Source organism: Pristiophorus japonicus, chromosome 10, assembly GCF_044704955.1.
Source record: "Pristiophorus japonicus isolate sPriJap1 chromosome 10, sPriJap1.hap1, whole genome shotgun sequence".
NCBI lineage: Eukaryota > Metazoa > Chordata > Chondrichthyes > Pristiophoridae > Pristiophorus > Pristiophorus japonicus.
Genome location: NC_091986.1, coordinates 115998254 through 116015859, shown reverse-complemented (window position 1 = coordinate 116015859; position 17606 = coordinate 115998254). Strand labels below are relative to the sequence as shown.

Genomic DNA, 17606 nt, shown 5'->3' with positions numbered 1-17606 from the left:
GCCGCAACAACGTTGGCGTCCTTGACCAGGTCAACATCCCCAGCATTGAAGCACTGACCACACTTGATCAGCTCCGTTGGGCAGGCCACGTTGTTCGCATGCCAGACACGAGACTCCCAAAGCAAGGACTCTACTCGGAACTCCTTCACTGCAAACGAGCCAAAGGTGGGCAGAGGAAACGTTACAAGGACACCCTCAAAGCCTCCCTGATAAAGTGCAACATCCCCACTGACACCTGGGAGTCCCTGGCCAAAGACCTCCCGAAGTGGAGGATGTGCATCCGGGAGGGCGCTGAGCACCTCGAGTCTCAACACCGAGAGCATACGGAGATCAAGCACAGGCAACGGAAAGAGCGTGCGGCAAACCTATCCCACCTATGACCGGGACTGTGGTTCTCGTATTGGACTGTCAGTCACCTAAGGACTCATTTTTAGAGTGGAAGCAAGTCTTCCTCGATTCCGAGGGATTGCCTATGATGATCGGAAGCTCCCACAAATAGCAATGTGATAATGAGCAGATAATCTGTTTTAGTGATGTTGATTAAGGGATAAATTGGCCAGGACACCGAGGATAACTCCCCTGCTCTTCGATATAGTGACATGGGATCACTTTAAAACTGAGATGAGGAGGAATTTCTTCTGAGGGTTGTAAATCTGTGGAATTAGCTGCCAAGGAGCTGTGGAAGCTGAGTCATTGCATAAATTTAAGACAGAGATAGACAGTTTCTTAACTGATAAGGGAATAAGGGATTATGGGGAGTGGGCAGCGAAGTGGACCTGAGTCTATGATCTGATCAGCCATGATCGTATTAAATGGCGGAACAGGCTCATGGGGCCAGATGGCCTACTCCTGCTGCTATTTCTTATGTAATATCCACCTGAGAGCAGACGGGGGTCTTGGTTTAACGTCTCATCCGAAAGGTCGGACCTCCAACAGTGCAGCGCTCCCTCAGTACTGCATTGGACTGTCAGCCTAGATTTTTGTGCGCCAGTCTCGAGTGGGATTTGAACCCACAATCTTCTGACTCGGGCAAAAATGAGCCACTGCCAGATAAGTACATGAGGGAGAAAGAAATCAAAGGATATGTTGATAGGATGAGATGATGTAAAATGGGAGGAGGGTCGTGTGGAGCATAAACACTGGCATTGACCTTTTGAGCAAAATGGCCTGTTTCTGTGCTGTAAAATTCTATGTAATTCTTATGTCCTCTTGAAATCTGCCACTATATGATGCTCACTGTTTACTACATTTCCGACTGGAAAAACCCAAAGAAAATTCCCAAAGAAAGATACGTTACCTATTTTTAATATGGTGAGCTTCATTTTAAAAAAAAAATACTGCTCAAACACCACCAATGTTCCCTTTAATTTTATATTTGGGTGCGTGGCCCATTCAAAATACCGCACATGGGTGGTTTTTCCTATTTAAAAACTGGTGACCCGGCTGTGCGAGAGAAGCAGAACAGCTGAAAGGGAACATTGCACACCATAAGAGCATAAGAAATAGGAGCAGGAATAGGTTACCTGGCCCCTCGAGCCTGCTCCGCCATTTAATTAGATCATGGCTGATCTGATCATGCACTCAGCTCTACTTTCCAGTCTGCTCCCCATACCCTTTATTCCCTTATCGCTCAAAGATCTGTCTATCTCCACCTTTAAATATATTCAATGACCAAGCCTCCACAGCTCTCTGGGGCACAATTCCATAGATTTACAACCCTCAGAAGAAATTCCTCATCCTCTCAATTTTAAATGTGCGGCCCCTTTATTCTGAGACCCCTAGTTTTAGTTTCCCCTGTTGGAAATATCCTCTCTGCATCCACCTTGTTGGGCCCAAGTTTCCACATGATTTGCGCCTGATTTTTAGGAGCAACTGGTAGAGAACGGACTATCTTAGAAATCGCAATTCTCCACATTTTCTTTTCTGCAGTTCTAGTCAGTTAGAACAGTTCTACTTTGGAACAGAATTTTTTCTTCAAAAGGGGGCGTGTCCGGCCACTGACGCCTGATTTCAAAGTTTCCACAGTGAAAACGTACTCCAAACTAAAGTAGAATGGAGCAAGTGAAGATTTTTGTAGAACTGAAAAAACCTGTTCTACACATTAAAAAAAAATCAGGTGCAGGTTACAAATTAGGCGTCCAGAACGAGGTGGGGGGGAAGGGAAGTCATTAAATTCTACAATAAATCCTTATTTATACTTCTACAAATATTATACAAATAAATCCAACCTGAATAAACATTTATAAGCAAAGAAAAGATTAAATAAACCATCTTCCTACCTGTGTGAAAGTGCTTCAGGCACGGAGAATTCTGCAGTCAGCCTGAGGCGCCTGTTCTTCCCGCGGGGGGGGGGGGGGCGCCCGTTCTTCCCGCGGGGGGGAGAGGAGGCGCCCGTTCTGCCCGCGGGGTGGGTAGGAGGCGCCCGTTCTTCCCGCGGCGGGGGTAGGAGGTGCCCGTTCGCCCGTGGGGGGGGGGGGTGGGAGGCGCCCGCTCTTTCCCGCGGCGGGGGTAGGAGGCGCCCATTCTTCCCGCCGGGGGGAGGAGACAGTGAGAAGGCTGCAGTGAGATGTGCTGATGGCAATGTGCTTTTATTTTAAAAATGTTAAAAAATTAAACCGCTACAAAGAACTACAAAAATGGCCGAGTGCCAATGTTTTTTTCACACTGAGCATGCGTGAACGCTCCAACGCGCATGTGCAGCGTTGCCGGCAGGAAAAAAACTAATTTAAATAGTACCCGTCCCCTCCCACTTACAAAATCGGTGCGGGTGTAGGCTCCGCCCCCCCTGCACGCCGCGCCAGGCAGACAAGGAGCTGCAGAACGCTTAGGCGCGAAAAACGGGTGCCCAGCTCGGAGGGGCACCCGTTTTTTTATCGTGTGGAAACTTGGGCCTATTATCTTATGTTTTGATAAGATCAGCTCTCATTCTTGTCACCGTCACTTTTTACTTTTTACTGTGTTTTTGATTTTTGGCATTGCCCACAAGACAATGTCACTGTCTACAAAACAATAGCTAAATCATTTCCCCTTTTGAGGAAATTAACTTTTGTCCTGTAACTTGGAAAAAACCTTCCATCACAATGTTAAATATTTTTTTATAAAATGTCATAAATGGTACATACATTTTCTGAAAGTGTTTGAATCCTGTTTGCAAAATGAATTATCATTAAAGCCTCTTGAATATTGATTGACCAAGGAATGCAAGTGACGGAATGTAGTATTTAATGATATGAACAGAAAGTAGTATTTATATACCTCAGTTTACCTTTGTAATCTTGGGCAAATAGTTTACCAAAAGCCAGACACTTGAATCAACTTCAATATACTTCAATCAAAAAAACATTTTGAATTGTGTTATCTAGTCTATGTAAAGGATATATGATCATAAGTCATTAGATGTAGTTTATATCTCAAGTGGACTTACTGGATAGTGTGGAGGCACAGTGTTGATGCTCCAAGTTGTGGAATGAAGTACAAACATCAATTTGATTTCTATGATCTGAAGTTTGTTGAATAGGAAGATGTGAAGTAGAAGCTGCAACATCATCTTGCAGGCAGTGGGGGGAAATTGGAAGGCAGAGTTCCACCTGGATGGCCCTATGTACCTCCCCGTACTAACTATAGGGATATTAACAATGCCATCTACTTGGCCTCTTATATGCTGATGTTTTGTGATGCTCCAAACAAAGTTTTATACAAGAAAAAAAATATGATTCTTTATGTTCTTTTTTAGGAGGATCATGGTCAACCACTTTTTGGAGTGCAGTTTAACTGGCACAGTAAAGAGGGAGATCCTTTGGTATTTGCCACAGTTGGTAGCAACCGGGTCAGTGCCTTAAGTTGATTAACAAAAATGTCATGCCACAAATTTCCCTTCGCAAAAACAGTGTATAATGGGCAGTTCCTTGCCAACGAATATACAATTTAAAACTTTTTTTTATAATTAAAAATCACATATTAAAATAGGCCACATTTTTAAACCCACACTGTTTAATATTATATATCTGACTCGCCCCATCAAAGCAAGATTGACCGTTGCTTCCTGCGATTACACTCTTGACACTCGACCTGCGAGAGAACACCTCCTCAGTCACCACTACAACTTCCAGTGTGAGCTGCTCAAAGTGCGACGACTTCGAGGTGGGCGATTGGGTAATGTCATCAGGACCCACGCCGCCGTTTGGAGCGTGGGCAGGCGCATTGGCGGGGCCCTGGTAAAGCAGAGGAGCGGGAAGGACGTGGCAGAGGTGTGGCGAGTGATCAAGGCGGAGGAGTGATGAGGGACCGTGGCTGCGATTCGGTGGCGGAGGTCCAGCAAATGTTTGGTGCGGAGGTGCGGCGAGTGTTTTGTGGCGGAGGAACGCTGAGCGATCGTGCGGAGGAGCAGCGAGAGATTATGGCGGAGGTGCGGCAAATGAGAGTACGGGGCCCAGAAGAGCCCGGGGCAGCACGGGCAAGCCCACACGGCATATGTGTGCGCACTAGGTCCATGCAGCAGAGCAGGTCTCCAATCGTCCTGGTTAACCCTTGACACTGGATAAAGGCCTAGCTCTGTCAAGCCCGTGTGGTGGCTGATGTGCAATGGTCACCACACGTTAATAAAATCCACGCACAGGCATCTTCCACCCCACTCAATTGGAGTTCAGGACGGGAACATCAAGTCCTTCATTGAAACATCTGTGAACTCGTGGAAGCAAGTCAGCCTCTTTCAAGGTATTGCCTATGATATGATGACTCTTGACTGTACAAGGTGTGTAGCTCGAAACTGATGTCAGAAGTGAGGTATGCCTCATTTTCTTTTTGCTCTCTCCCACTTCCACTCTTCTCTTCCATTCCCCCCCCCCCCCCCCAAAAAAAAAAAGAGGCTATCTTACCTCTTGTCAAAGGAAAATAAATTTGGATAATTTCAATTCTGTTACTAATGAATGCAATATTTCATCATGTGTTCATATATATTCTAATTCTCTCTCTCTCTCTCTCTCTCTCTTTCTCTTTGTTTGGGCTAGGTCACACTTTATGAATGTCATTCACAAGGGGAAATACGATTACTGCAGTCGTATGTGGATGCTGATGTATCCTTCTTGGAATATAAACATAATTACATGATAGATGTAAAATTGGAATTAACTTCAGTTAACATGTATTTTTGTGTCAGTAATTGCTTGAAATTTTAAAGTGCCACTCTGAGCTGGATTATAATTATCTGTTCAATTTTTTGGTGAGGGGAGTAAAGTCCAGGGACTGTTGGTTTCATCCAACAATGGTACCTAGTTAAATTACCGCAACATAATTGAATATCCTTCTATTTTTTTTTAAGATAGAAATGCCAGCATAAGGGTAGATTTTAAAATAATTTGAAAGTGATTTTGAGTCCTTTTTACTAACGGCTAATCAGATCCAGTGAAAGCTAAAACTGAATTTAAAAGGGGCAGCAAACTTTACTTAACTTCTTGTTAGTTAGTAATGGTTGGTGCGCCTGTCCTCCCAGCGTCCTCATTCAGGCTAAGATCCCCAGTATTGAAGCACTGACCACACTTGATCAGCTCCGCTGGGCAGGCCACATAGTCCGTATGCCAGACACAAGACTCCCAAAGCAAGTGCTGTACTCTGAGCTCCTTCATGGCAAACGAGCCAAAGGTGGACAGCGGAAACGCTACAAGGGCACCCTCAAAGCCTTCCTGATAAAGTGCAACATCCCCACTGACACCTGGGAGTCCCTGGCCCAAGACCGCCCTAAGTGGAGGAAGTGCATCCGAGAGGGCGCTGAGCGCCTCAAGTCTCAACGCCAAGAGCATGCAGAAATCAAGCGCAGACAGTGGAAAGAGCATGTGGCAAACCAGTCCTACCCACCTCTTCCCTCACCGACTATCTGTCCCACCTGTGACAGAGTCTGGCTCTCGTATTGGACTGTTCAGCCACCAAATAACTCGCTTCAGGAGTGGAAGCAAGTCTTCCTTGATTCCAAGGGACTGCCTATGATGAATAATAGAAATCTGTTTGTGCTTCTGTGGGTGAGGCGATAACCTCTTAGGAGATTGAAGAAAATTTACCTTGCTTAGTTGGTTCTCCAGTCCTGTTGATTACATAGCCAAAATGGCACCAGCAATTGTCTTGGATAAGTCTGAGTAAGATTGTTTCCTAGTCCTGACTGGAGGAGGCATTGAAGTTACAAGAGATTTCGGGGCAAAGAGAAATTATCAATGAGGTTTCATTCAGTATTGACTCTAACTCTGGAGCTGTTCAGACAGATGAAAACTTCTACACATGTGCATGGACCTATGACAGTAATACAAGCCATCCCCTCCTGGCTGTGGCAGGATCGAGGGGCATTATCCGAATTATTAATCCCATCTCCATGCAGTGCATTAAGGTCAGTACAATCAGTTGTGAATACTATACTCTGGGATAGAATAATGTTTCTGTAGGTTAGTTCTCGACTGAATTTTGCCAGTGGTTCCTCTTTACTTACCCACAAAACCAAGCAGGAGCAAATACAGTAAAAGTACTATACTGTCAAATATAATCAAGTTATTCCTGTTAATTTCAGTTTACCACTTGTGTTTGTGATCTATTGCCGTACTAAATATCAATGCTGCGGTGTTTGTAAATGTATACATTTTATTTTTAAAATTGTTTGAATTCAGAACCGTTGGGTTTTGTTATTTGTCTTTAAGCGGGAGTAATTCATAAATCAAACAGGACTGTGCCATTGACGGGTCTAGTTCAGTGGGGGGAAATAACAGGAATGTGTTTACTTTTTTTTTAGACTTTTGAGTCACCTTCCTGCATCATATGACTTCTTTGATCTGCCCTAGAAACTAGAGCTCTTTTGATATTGCAATAATAAACATCTCTATTAAATGTTGGATAGAAAAAGGATACAGTAATCTCTTGAATCAAATTTCAGACAATAATCTGACAACAGTTGAGGCCTTGCATGATCTAAGAAAATGAGCATCAAGTGCCTTAGCTTGTTTTTCTAGCTCAAGCCAGAGCATGTTTTCCATGAAATGCTGGAGTTTGCATAAATTTGTGAGGATCGACAGTTTAGTTGGGAGTAGGGAACTAATGGCTGATACTAATTTGGAGGCGGTGAGGGAGCGAGGGACTGTTTTGTGGTTGGGAAACTCGAAAGAACGGGTTTCCCTTGGAGCCCTGCCGAATTTAATGACTGGGCCTGATTAACATTTTTTGTCAGACGTATTAATTTGCAACACCTAAAGCTCTGCTTGGGCCCCCTTGATGACTAGTCCGGATTCCTGATTGGTCCCCTTGGAGGTTAAGACACACCGAGCAGTTTCTCTGGATTGTGTCATTAGATCCTCCCTGCCGATGTAATCCGTGACTTTACAAAGTGTAATTCGAATCATTCTGACTGCTGACTCCAGGCAGAACAGAACTCACTTGGAACAGACAGGCTATCTCTCTCGGGTTAAGACCTTCTCCCACCCACCACCCCCAAGTTTCTGACATTCTATTTCTCTTCCCCTCCCGCCCTGCCTAAGTTCCTGACAACCACTCCCAATCTCCGTTCCTGTGCTTCCCGCTCTGCACATGATCCTGATCTTCTCCCTTCCATCCCAGCTTCCTGATCACATCCTACCCAAGTTCCTCACCTCTTTCCCCATATCCCCCTAGCCATAGATGGTGTATTGTGTGTGGGTCACGGATTGTTAACAAGGTATGAAGTGAATAGTGACCATGTCGTGACTTTCGGATTTCTTCCAGTCTTACTATCTGGATCATGTTCTCGCACTCAACCCCCTGGCCACCCCTTTAAACCTGGGTCACATTCTTCCACCATACTCTCTGTTCTCTCCATACTCTTTATCCCACCCCGAATAATCCTGAAACCCCCCCCCCCCCCTCTTCCCGTTCCAATCCTGTCTCCTCTGATCCCCTCTCTCTCTCTCTCTCTCTCTCTCTCTCTCTCTCTCTCTCTCTCTCTCTCTCTCTTTTCTCTCTCTCTCTCTCTCTCTTCTCCTCTCCCCCCTCCCCCCCGCTCGCGCGTGTGCTGTGGGGGTGGTTTGAGGTTGGGTATGAGAATTTTAATAATATCTGGCCCAATCCCCCACGATTTTGAGGGTTAAAATTCTTACCCCCCCCCTCCAAAGTGTCTGCTCATGATTCGGGAGTTGCTGTTTGTATTGAATTTTGGCTTAAACCAGGAATTTTTGGAGTAGTTCCAAAATATCTCTGCACTTACAAAATTGCTTAATTTGAAAATATAAAACCTGAATACAACTTCTGCAAGAAACTACAAAAGGGAAATGTATGATCAGTGGATAAGATTATAACTAGTACTATTATTTCTTGTCCCAAGATGGTGGTGCTTATGATGCTTTGTATTTCATTTGAGAAGTAATGTGAATTTTGGAAAAACTGTTGGAAATCAAAGGGTTGCAAAGCACACCGGTGCTTTAATACTCAAGTGTATATTTTCAGTTGGTAAATTGCTGCATTTCAAAGGAACATCATAACTTCTTGATTTACTTTAATTCCTAAAGTATTTGCTATTCATTGTGGATGAAACTAATGTGGCTTTCTTCCCCTTTTTGTTGATTGTAGCACTATGTTGGACACGGTAATGCAATCAATGAGTTGAAATTCCACCCCAGAGAGCCAAATCTCCTGCTTTCTGTAAGCAAAGGTAAGATATCAATTAAGATTAACTCAGGCAACTCTCGATTATCCGAGTCCCTTAGGGATTGGGCTATTCCGGGTAAACTATTTTTCTGTTGGGGTGAGTCTACATTTTTAAGTTAAAACTTGAATGAATAAATACAAACAATCACAAAAGAAGTTAGTAGTCTTCTGATTAAAGTCTGTGCCTGGAACCTGATGCCGGCATTACCCCCGTTCCCAACATCAGTGGCGGCCGCGAGAGACAGCAGCTGCAGCAGTGCGCACACACACACCAGCAAAGCAAGTGCAGAGGAGGATGATTTTTATGGCGAGTGAGAGTGTGTGTGAGAGAGAGAGACCCTTTGGCAGGTCATCCCAGAGTCCCTTCGGCCGGTTAGACGTCCCCTGAATTCGGCCTGGGATAGAAGCGGCCGGTACGGGGTCCCTTTGGCCAGGGAGAGAGAATGTGAGGGAGAGAATAAGCAAATACAAATGAGCACAGTGTTTGGAAGAGGATTTTTCCAAATTATTTGGGGCTGTCTTTTCACTTGTTAACAACAGAATTTTAAATCCCGTTGCAACGGTTTTCCATTGGATCCGTGTACAGATAATCGAGAGTTGCTTGCACTTAGTTTTAAATTGTGTTCTTGAGTTCCTGTATAGTGGTGGTATGAGAGTTTATATCTGGAATCTCCTCGATGCTGAACTGCAGGTTCAGCGATGCTGCTGGATGTAATTGCTGAGTTGAAGCCTTTGGGAGGGCAGAGGAATTTGATGACATGTTGCTTCTGTAGTCATCTCCCAGCCACCAGCCTGACAGTATTGCAGAAGGTCCAGGATACTGTAGTAATTGTGGCATGGGGAAGAAGAAATTGAATTGGAAAGGAATAGGTTGAAAATAAAGTCCTTGCATTACAATCTGCATCCTTTGACAAATGTGCCAGGGGAATGCTTGTCTATTCTTATGACTGTTTCATGATAAAGGTGTAAATTAGTAGGGTATATATACTAAGTTTTGTGTCTAGTAAATGTAGAAGTGTAAATCATAGAAAACCAAAAATGCGCTCATTGGTCAATGTAATATCCGGACACATTCTCATACGCCAACCAGATACCCAAAATCAATTTCACAAAGATTGAAGACCGTCATGTTAGATTTTGGGCATAATTGGTGTTTATTCCCCCTGTTCCATCTGACTTTGTGCCTACTTAACGTTTTTTTTTTTAAATGCTGTTCCTCACTTGTTTTCTCTCCTGAACCAGTTGAGTCTTTGATTTGAAGCTTTAACATTTTTTAATTCAAATTTGATTTATTGTCTCTATTGATGTATTTTTAATATATTATGTAGAAGTGATGTTACATCTTCTGTCATAAGTTTAAAAGTAAGTGTCACAATTGCATGGTACAATAATCACTTTTTGAAAAAAAATTTTTGCACAAGTGAGTGCTGTAAGTCTTGTAACTCACTCTGGACTCTGGGAGCCTGTAGCTTATCAAAATGATTAAAAAAAAACTGTACAGCTTCTATGAAGTAATCCATCTGAAAGGCTAAATGGAACCTGTGCTTCACACTAGATCATGCTCTAAGATTTTGGAACATCCAGACAGACACTTTAGTTGCAATATTTGGAGGCGTGGAAGGACACCGAGATGAGGTTCTGAGTGCAGTAAGTAACCAGTCATATTCTGTGCTGTTCCATTATTTGGCTTCTGTTGATAACCTAAAAATTCCATTCAAGACAATATTACTTATTTGTTTTGAGTTTGCACAACATTCTCTAGTAATGACCGATGGACTCTTCACGGCACTATTTAGACTCCTACGGGTATAATAAAATGCAGGAAGTGTATTGAAAGTGAAGGAGATGCTCGTGTGTGTGTGTGTGTGTGTGTGTGGGTCAGTAGCAAGATGATCTAGAAGGAAATCTACGTTGTCTGACTTCTAAGTGCTACATGTTGCAAGATGTTTCATTTCTTGAGTACTTGTGTTTTCTCTTAAAGACGTTGCACATGGGGAATTAAGATTAAGGACAATATTCTGGTTGAGAAAGGTTAAATCGGGGCTAAGTGGGGCAGGGTGCGGAGGATAGGGATAGTGCAGCCAGGAAACACACTTGGCCACGGGGTGTTGAGAAGTCTGCGAGATGTCCTCTGGAGGGTAGAGTTGACTGTCACGTTGGAAATGTTGCCCAGAGGGGGTTGTTTGCATCTACAAAAATGTTGCTTAGTTGTGGGGGGGAGGGAAGCAATGTGCTATGTGGGTTAGAAAGGTCACTCTCTCAAAATCCGGATAATTGGGTAAGGGGAGTACAATCATCAAAATGTTGCATGGAGTCGGGGTACATATTGTTGCTCGGTAGGGTATGGCAAAATATTTAAGTGGGTTGGGGGGAGGGATTGTTCAAAAATTCCTGCTTCGTGAAGGGGGCTCTCCAATACAAAATGATTCTCATTGTGGGGAGGGGGAAACAGTGTATAAAATATTTCTTGGCGGGGGAGGAGAGTGAGCCAAAGTGCAGTGGGGATGTGGGCTTCTGTCCTTGTTGAGTTGAAGTGCATTGAGGCACTGAAGCACCCTTATCCATCTAAGTGGGGAGGGGGAGATTGAAGGCAAAGGCTTATTTGTCGAATTGATGGGTCAGGCTACATGTCTGACCGAACACGAAGAGCTTGCATTTATATAGTACCTTTCACGACCTCGGGATGTCCCAAAGCCAATTAAGTACTTTTGAGGCATCATCACAGTTGTAATACAGGGAAATGCACACATGAAGGTTCCACAAACCGCAGTGAGAAATGACTAAATAATTTGATTATGTTGGTTGAGGGATGAATATTCATCAGGACACCAGGCGAATCTCCTTGCTCTTTGTAAAAGGTCCCATGGCACTATTCATTCAGGCAAGAGGGCAGATGAGGCCTTGGTTTAACATCCCGTCTGAAAGACGGCACCTCTGACAGTGCAGTACTGAGTGCTGCGCTGAAATGTCAGCCTAGAATATGTTCTCGAGTCTCTGGAGTGAGACGTGAACCCACAATCTTCAGTCTTGGGTGAGAATGCTACTATTGAGCTAAGAGTGATGCTAAAATCCGATATAATAGTCCAGAGGCAGCCAGCAATAGACCCAGCAGTTGGTAGGTATGTGGGATACTGCTATTATAACTAATGTTGCTGTGATGTATTTAAAATGGAAATTGGACATTAACATTGACGCATAACTGATACTGCAGGTACACGTTGACACTTATAATGACTTTTCAAAAGAGAGCCTGACCTAATAATTTTCAATGTATTCATAAAAGACATGTTGGGACCAACTCAACATTTTCATTTTATAAAATAGATTGTGTTACACATCTTATGTTTTTCTTTGTTTGCAGGATTTTGATCTCCTTGGAGAGAAAATAATGTCTTGCGGCATGGATCATTCCCTTAAACTGTGGCGAATCAACTCGGAAAGGATGCTAAAAGCTATTAAAGCATCGAATGAATATAACCCAAGTAAAACAAACAGGTAACGGTTATATACTTCAAACCTCAGCCCTCTTCAAATCACATTGCCTGGACTTGCTTTCGCTATTACTCGTTTATTATTGTGGAACTGGCTGCTTTTTTGCTACCTTACTGCACCGTTGCCTGTTGCAAAATTTATATTGGATGTATTTTTTATTTTAAAAAGGACCTTACTTATTCTACTAAGATAGCAAAAACTTTCATGCTGGTATCTTTGGTTCAAATTTACGTTTCCATGGTTTATAAAAATGTGATCTCAGTATTAATTTCCCATATAATTGGTATTATAATTGGACTTTTTTATGTTACACCTGCCAACTCGTGCATGACTTCAAATGGAGACTCTTTAATTTTATGTCTATCTATATAATGTATTAAAAATCTCAACATCTTCACTCATTTCCCGTGTCAACTTTTCCATTATGAATTTATACGTTCACATTCATAATGGAAATTGTCAGTTAGGTTTTTTGTTTCTCAGCTCCTCAGCTTGTACTGTGGAGAAACTCCTATGTTATAACCAATTCTACTACTCTGCTTTCCAAGCTGTTACACATTTTTGCACAAGTACGTTAATTGATAGGTAGGTCTTAATCCTTTAAGCTGTATGGCTGTGCAGCACTCTGGAAGACTCGCACAGCCAGCTCACAGGCCTTTAAATGCAAAAACCGCACGTGTGGATTTTTGAATGGGCTGCGCAGCCCGTTAAAGTGGCTGCACAGCTCACAAAAAATTGCAGGGAAAATTGGCACTGATGCTCTTGTTTACTCCCTTTCACCTGCCTTGTGGACTTTTCCTCTACCTTTTATCGCATTTGAACTGCTGTACAATCTAGCAGAGGAAGATCTAAAAATGCTATAATAAAACTCCACAGACTTTGGATTTAAAAAAAACGATTGTAACTGTCTTTTGACCTTCGTAACATGTGGGAATAGTCCTTTGATGTTTGAGGTAATTTTCTGAGCCACATACATGATGTAGGTGCTAAGTTTGATTCCTGATCTGTTGTAGGTTAGCTGATTTCAATTGCTAGGGACAATACCACTGGTTTTTTCATCCTTAACCAATGAATCTGCTAACTGCTATCCAGAGACCCTTGCTGGAAGTGCACGTATGTCGACATCGGGTGACAGTAGATTGGGCTTAGCTGTGATTTCTCCATTTGCCCCATTCCCCCTCTAATCAGTCAGCCTTTCACAGGAAGGATGACCACTTGGGTGAAGTATTAGAGTTTAATTGAGGTTGGTATAATAAACCTGAGCAACCCCCAATCAATATCTTGAGCGGAGAAAGAATTTTAAAAAACATACTTCAAGTATGGTTTTTAACAACAAAGTTCATTGCCTAATTGAAGTGTCGACTTTGCATAGTTAGTATCACTCACTTGAATTAGAAAGTTGTAGATACCAGCTCCATTCCAGGATCTTGGCTCACAATCTAGATTGAAGCTCCAATAGAGTTTGGGGAGTGATGCATTGTCAGAGCTGCCATTTTTTTGGGATAAGACATTAAACTGACTTTGTTGACCAGGTAGATTTTTAAGATCCCATGGTACTATTTAAAGAAGATCACCGTTCTCTCAATGTCCTGGCTAATGATCCTCATCCAAAACAGACTGATCATTCATGTTATTTCTCTTTGCTGCTGGTTGCTGTGCACAAACTTTCTGCCCCTTTTGCCTATATCATTGTTATTGCACTTCAAAGTAATTCATTGTGTATGAAGATGTTGGTGAGATGTGATAATCCACTGCATAAATGCAAGTATTTTTAATAATGTTACGTTCTGAGTACCATTAACAATGATCACGGTCTTGTCTGAGTTATTTTAGAGGAGAGATGGAACGTTGGTAAAACTGTTCATAAAAATGTCTTTTTGGATTGTAGGCCATTTGTGTCGCAGAAAATCCATTTCCCAGATTTCTCCACAAGAGACATACACAGGAATTATGTGGACTGTGTGCGGTGGCTTGGAGATCTGATATTATCAAAGGTAAACATTCTTTTCTTGTCTGCAACATTCATTTGGCTAAAGGTTGTCTGAACTTTTACCCTCCATGTTTATGGGAATCTACATAGATAATTTTGGTGGCTAAATTATAAATTGGTGGCCTTTCTTGTGGTTATGTTGGAGTAGGGTTGGATGCTTGTTCCAGGTCAGAAATCAGTGCATAGTGGTTGACTTTTTTCAGGAAAAGGATGTGCAGAAATTAAAAATCCCTCTAGTGAATATTCATTTGGTTTTAACAGTAGTGTTGTTGTAGAGATTTCTAGATAATTCCACTTCCGTAACATCGCCCGACTTTGCCTCTGCCTCGGCTCATCTGCTGCTGAAACCCTCATCCATGCCTTCATTACTCTCGACTTGACTACTCCAATGCACTGGCCTCCCACATTCTACCCTATGTAAACTTGAGGTCATCCGAAACTCTTGCAGACGTCTCCTAACTCACATTTAGTCCAGTTCACCTATCACCCCAGCTTGCTCGCTGACCTACATTGGCTCCCAGTTAAGCAACGCCTCAATGTAAAAAAAAAAGTTTCCATCCTTGTTTTCAAATCCAACTATGGCCTCGCCCCTCCCTATCTCTATAATCTCCTTCAGGTCCCCCCCGGAGATATCTATGTGCCTTTAATTCTGGCCTCTTGAGCATCCCTGATTTCAATCGCTGCACCATTGGTGACTGTGCCTTCAGTTGCCAAGACCCTAAACTTTGAATTCCCTCCCTAAACATCTCTGCCTCTCTACTTTTCTTTCCTCCTTTAAAACGCTCCTTAAAACCTACCTCTTTGACCTAGCTTTTGGTCTTTTGCCCTAATTTCTCCTTGTGCGGATCGGTGTTAAATTTTGTTTTATAATTCTTCTGTGTAGCGCCTTTACGTGTTACTATGTTAAAAGTGCTATATAAATACAAGTTGTTGCATAGTGGATATTTCTGTTGATTAAAGACTGCATTTTAGAAAGTACCTTAAGATGAGTGTTCAGTATTACAGAAGAACATAAGAAATAGGGGCAGGAGTAGACTATTTGATCCCTTGAGCCTGCTCTGCCATTCAATAAGATCATGGCTGATCTGATCATGGACTCAGCTCCACTTCCCTGCCTGCTCCCCATAACCCTTTATTCCCTTATTGCTCAAAGATCTGTCTATCTCCGCCTTAAATATATTCAATGACCCAGCCTCCACAGCTCTCTGGGGCACAGAATTCCATAGATTTACAACCCTCAGAGAAGAAATTCCTCCTCGTCTCAGTTTAAATGGGCTATGTCCCCTAGTTTTAGTTTCCCCTATGAGTGGAAATATCGTCTCTGCATCCACCTTGTCGAGCCCCCTCGTTATCTTATGTTTATTTGTCATTCTTCTGAACTCCAATGTGTATAGTCTCAACCTATCCTTTTATAAGTCAACCTCCATCTCCGGAATCAACCTAGTGAATTACAAAAGATTTCAGTTCCTTTCTAATAAAATTAGTTGATTTATTTTGACTTGGGTCAGTTGAATTGATAAATTGTTATAGCTCAGCTTGTATTTACAAGGATTACGAGCAGTAACAATTATGTTATCTGTTTCAGTCTTGTGAAAATGCCATTGTATGCTGGAAACCTAGCAAAATTGAAGATGACATTGATAGAATAAAACCAAATGAATCAAATGTGACCATACTGGGAAGATTTGATTACAGTCAGTGTGATATCTGGTATATGAGGTTCTCAATGGATTTTTGGCAGAAGGTAAGAATGAAGTGCGCTTAAAATATTCAGTTAGTATAATTTAGGAGTGTATTCCCATTCTGCAGTGGAGTCTACTACTCAATCATTGAGGTAAGTGGTTACCAATAACCCTCCCATAGGTTATGATCGATCTTGTTTGTTGAAAGAAGTTCAATATCTACACACAACACAGTCGTGCGGGGGGCGGGGAGAATTTGGATCGATTTAAGTGCTGTTGTCCCTTTATTAAATTTGTGTCATGGGCAGTCGAGTGGCCTTCTCTTACTTCACTGTTTTGATAAAAAGGCTTTGTATTAGACTGTTCTTTGAGTGGATTGTCGCCATTAATTACTGAAGAGATTTTTGATCTCCAGTTAAGTAATATACAAGTTATATCTCTTTCGTATCCAAGATTTTTAAGATTACCATGAAATCAACATATTTTAAAGACCTTTTTGTCAGTGGTTTCTTTGAAATTATTCAACTATTAAAATCTAGATTTCTTTTTAAAGATGCTGGCTTTAGGTAATCAAGTTGGAAAACTCTATGTGTGGGACCTCGAAGTGGAAGACCCTCACAAGGCCAAGTTAGTATTTTATTTTCTTGTTTTTTTAAATGACTTTTGCTAAAATCAAGGCAGCAGATAATGTGGTTTCTCAGGGTTAAGCATTTCTCCAGCTGTTTTGAAATCATAGACGTATTGCTTTCTATGGAGCCTGCTCTCCAAAAATGTCAAGATTCTAGTTAGACTTATTTTACTTAATAAAATAGAGACTACTTGAAACAAATTTCATTCTTGCACCCTGTATCATTGTACCTTTTTAAAAAAAAAACTTTTTTTGATTTAGAAACTGCTTCCACGTAAAAAAAAAAAAAAAATTGTCTGGTGGTTTAAAATACTGTACATTTAATGCCCCCCTCTCAATTTTAACCTTATCAATGGCAGCCCTCACCTGGAGAAAGAAGTTCAGATTTTCTAGATTTCCCTGTAAGGAAGTGTCTTGACTTTTGTACAGCTGACATTGGAACTTGCAACATGGAGAAGTCCAAGTCCATTTTGTGGCATACCATTTGCAAATATCACCATGGTGAGCTGCTGCACTTTTTTTTTGATACTGCAATTAAGCTTTCAACTATTTTGTAATGTAATTATTTTTTTCCTTAGGTGCACAACACTGGCTTATCCGAAATGCACTGCAGCCATACGACAAACCAGTTTTAGTAGAGATAGCAGTATTCTCATTGCTGTATGTGATGATGCCACTATCTGGCGCTGGGACAGACTTCGATAAAAAAAAATGAATCATGTTCCAAATTTAGTGAATTTAATGTGTACCAGTGACATTGAATATTTTCTCAGCTTGCTTTGTCCAGTTATACATTTTGTCAAAGAAATCTTACTATTTGTGCATATCTAATAATGCATACTGTGTAGTTAAGTTTGACTTTTCCTTTCGTGCTGCTTGTTGCTTTTATTCTGCTGTCAATAAAATATATTTTTTTATGTTGTCTGCCTGTATGTACATGCTGTTTGTTGTGGAGTATTAAAAATATAACATTCGACACGGAATGGAGAAAAAATAATTGTTAAAACCTGATTAATAAAGGGAGAGCCGTTTGCAACAGTGCGCTCACTGGTTGCTCTGCTCCAGGTCTCTCAGGACAAGCTGTGCAATTGCAGTTTATAGAGTCGAAATACAGAAACCAGGCGGGGAAGTGTTCCATTGGTTATTTGCCACCAGTCCCTGCCCACCT

General features: G+C 41.9%; 1 protein-coding gene across 2 annotated transcripts in view; it reads left to right on the top strand.

The window, feature by feature from the left end:
* Nucleotides 1-17355, top strand: part of eed (embryonic ectoderm development) — a 39642-nt gene extending 22287 nt beyond the window's left edge. Inside the window, exons 3-13 of one of the 2 annotated variants that reach the window (XR_011595666.1) lie at nt 3734-3826; nt 5007-5072; nt 6245-6370; nt 8569-8650; nt 10202-10293; nt 12008-12141; nt 14027-14132; nt 15714-15872; nt 16364-16437; nt 16798-16939; nt 17017-17085. Coding sequence is in view for 1 of the 2 variants with exons in the window: in XM_070892015.1 (XP_070748116.1) it covers nt 3734-3826; nt 5007-5072; nt 6245-6370; nt 8569-8650; nt 10202-10293; nt 12008-12141; nt 14027-14132; nt 15714-15872; nt 16364-16437; nt 17017-17143 (1059 nt within the window). In the remaining variant the exon portion in view is untranslated. Of the gene's footprint in view, nt 1-3733; nt 3827-5006; nt 5073-6244; nt 6371-8568; nt 8651-10201; nt 10294-12007; nt 12142-14026; nt 14133-15713; nt 15873-16363; nt 16438-16797; nt 16940-17016 lie in introns of both variants that reach the window. The other variant, XM_070892015.1, reaches the window with a different exon arrangement.
* Nucleotides 17356-17606: the final 251 nt, after the last annotated feature.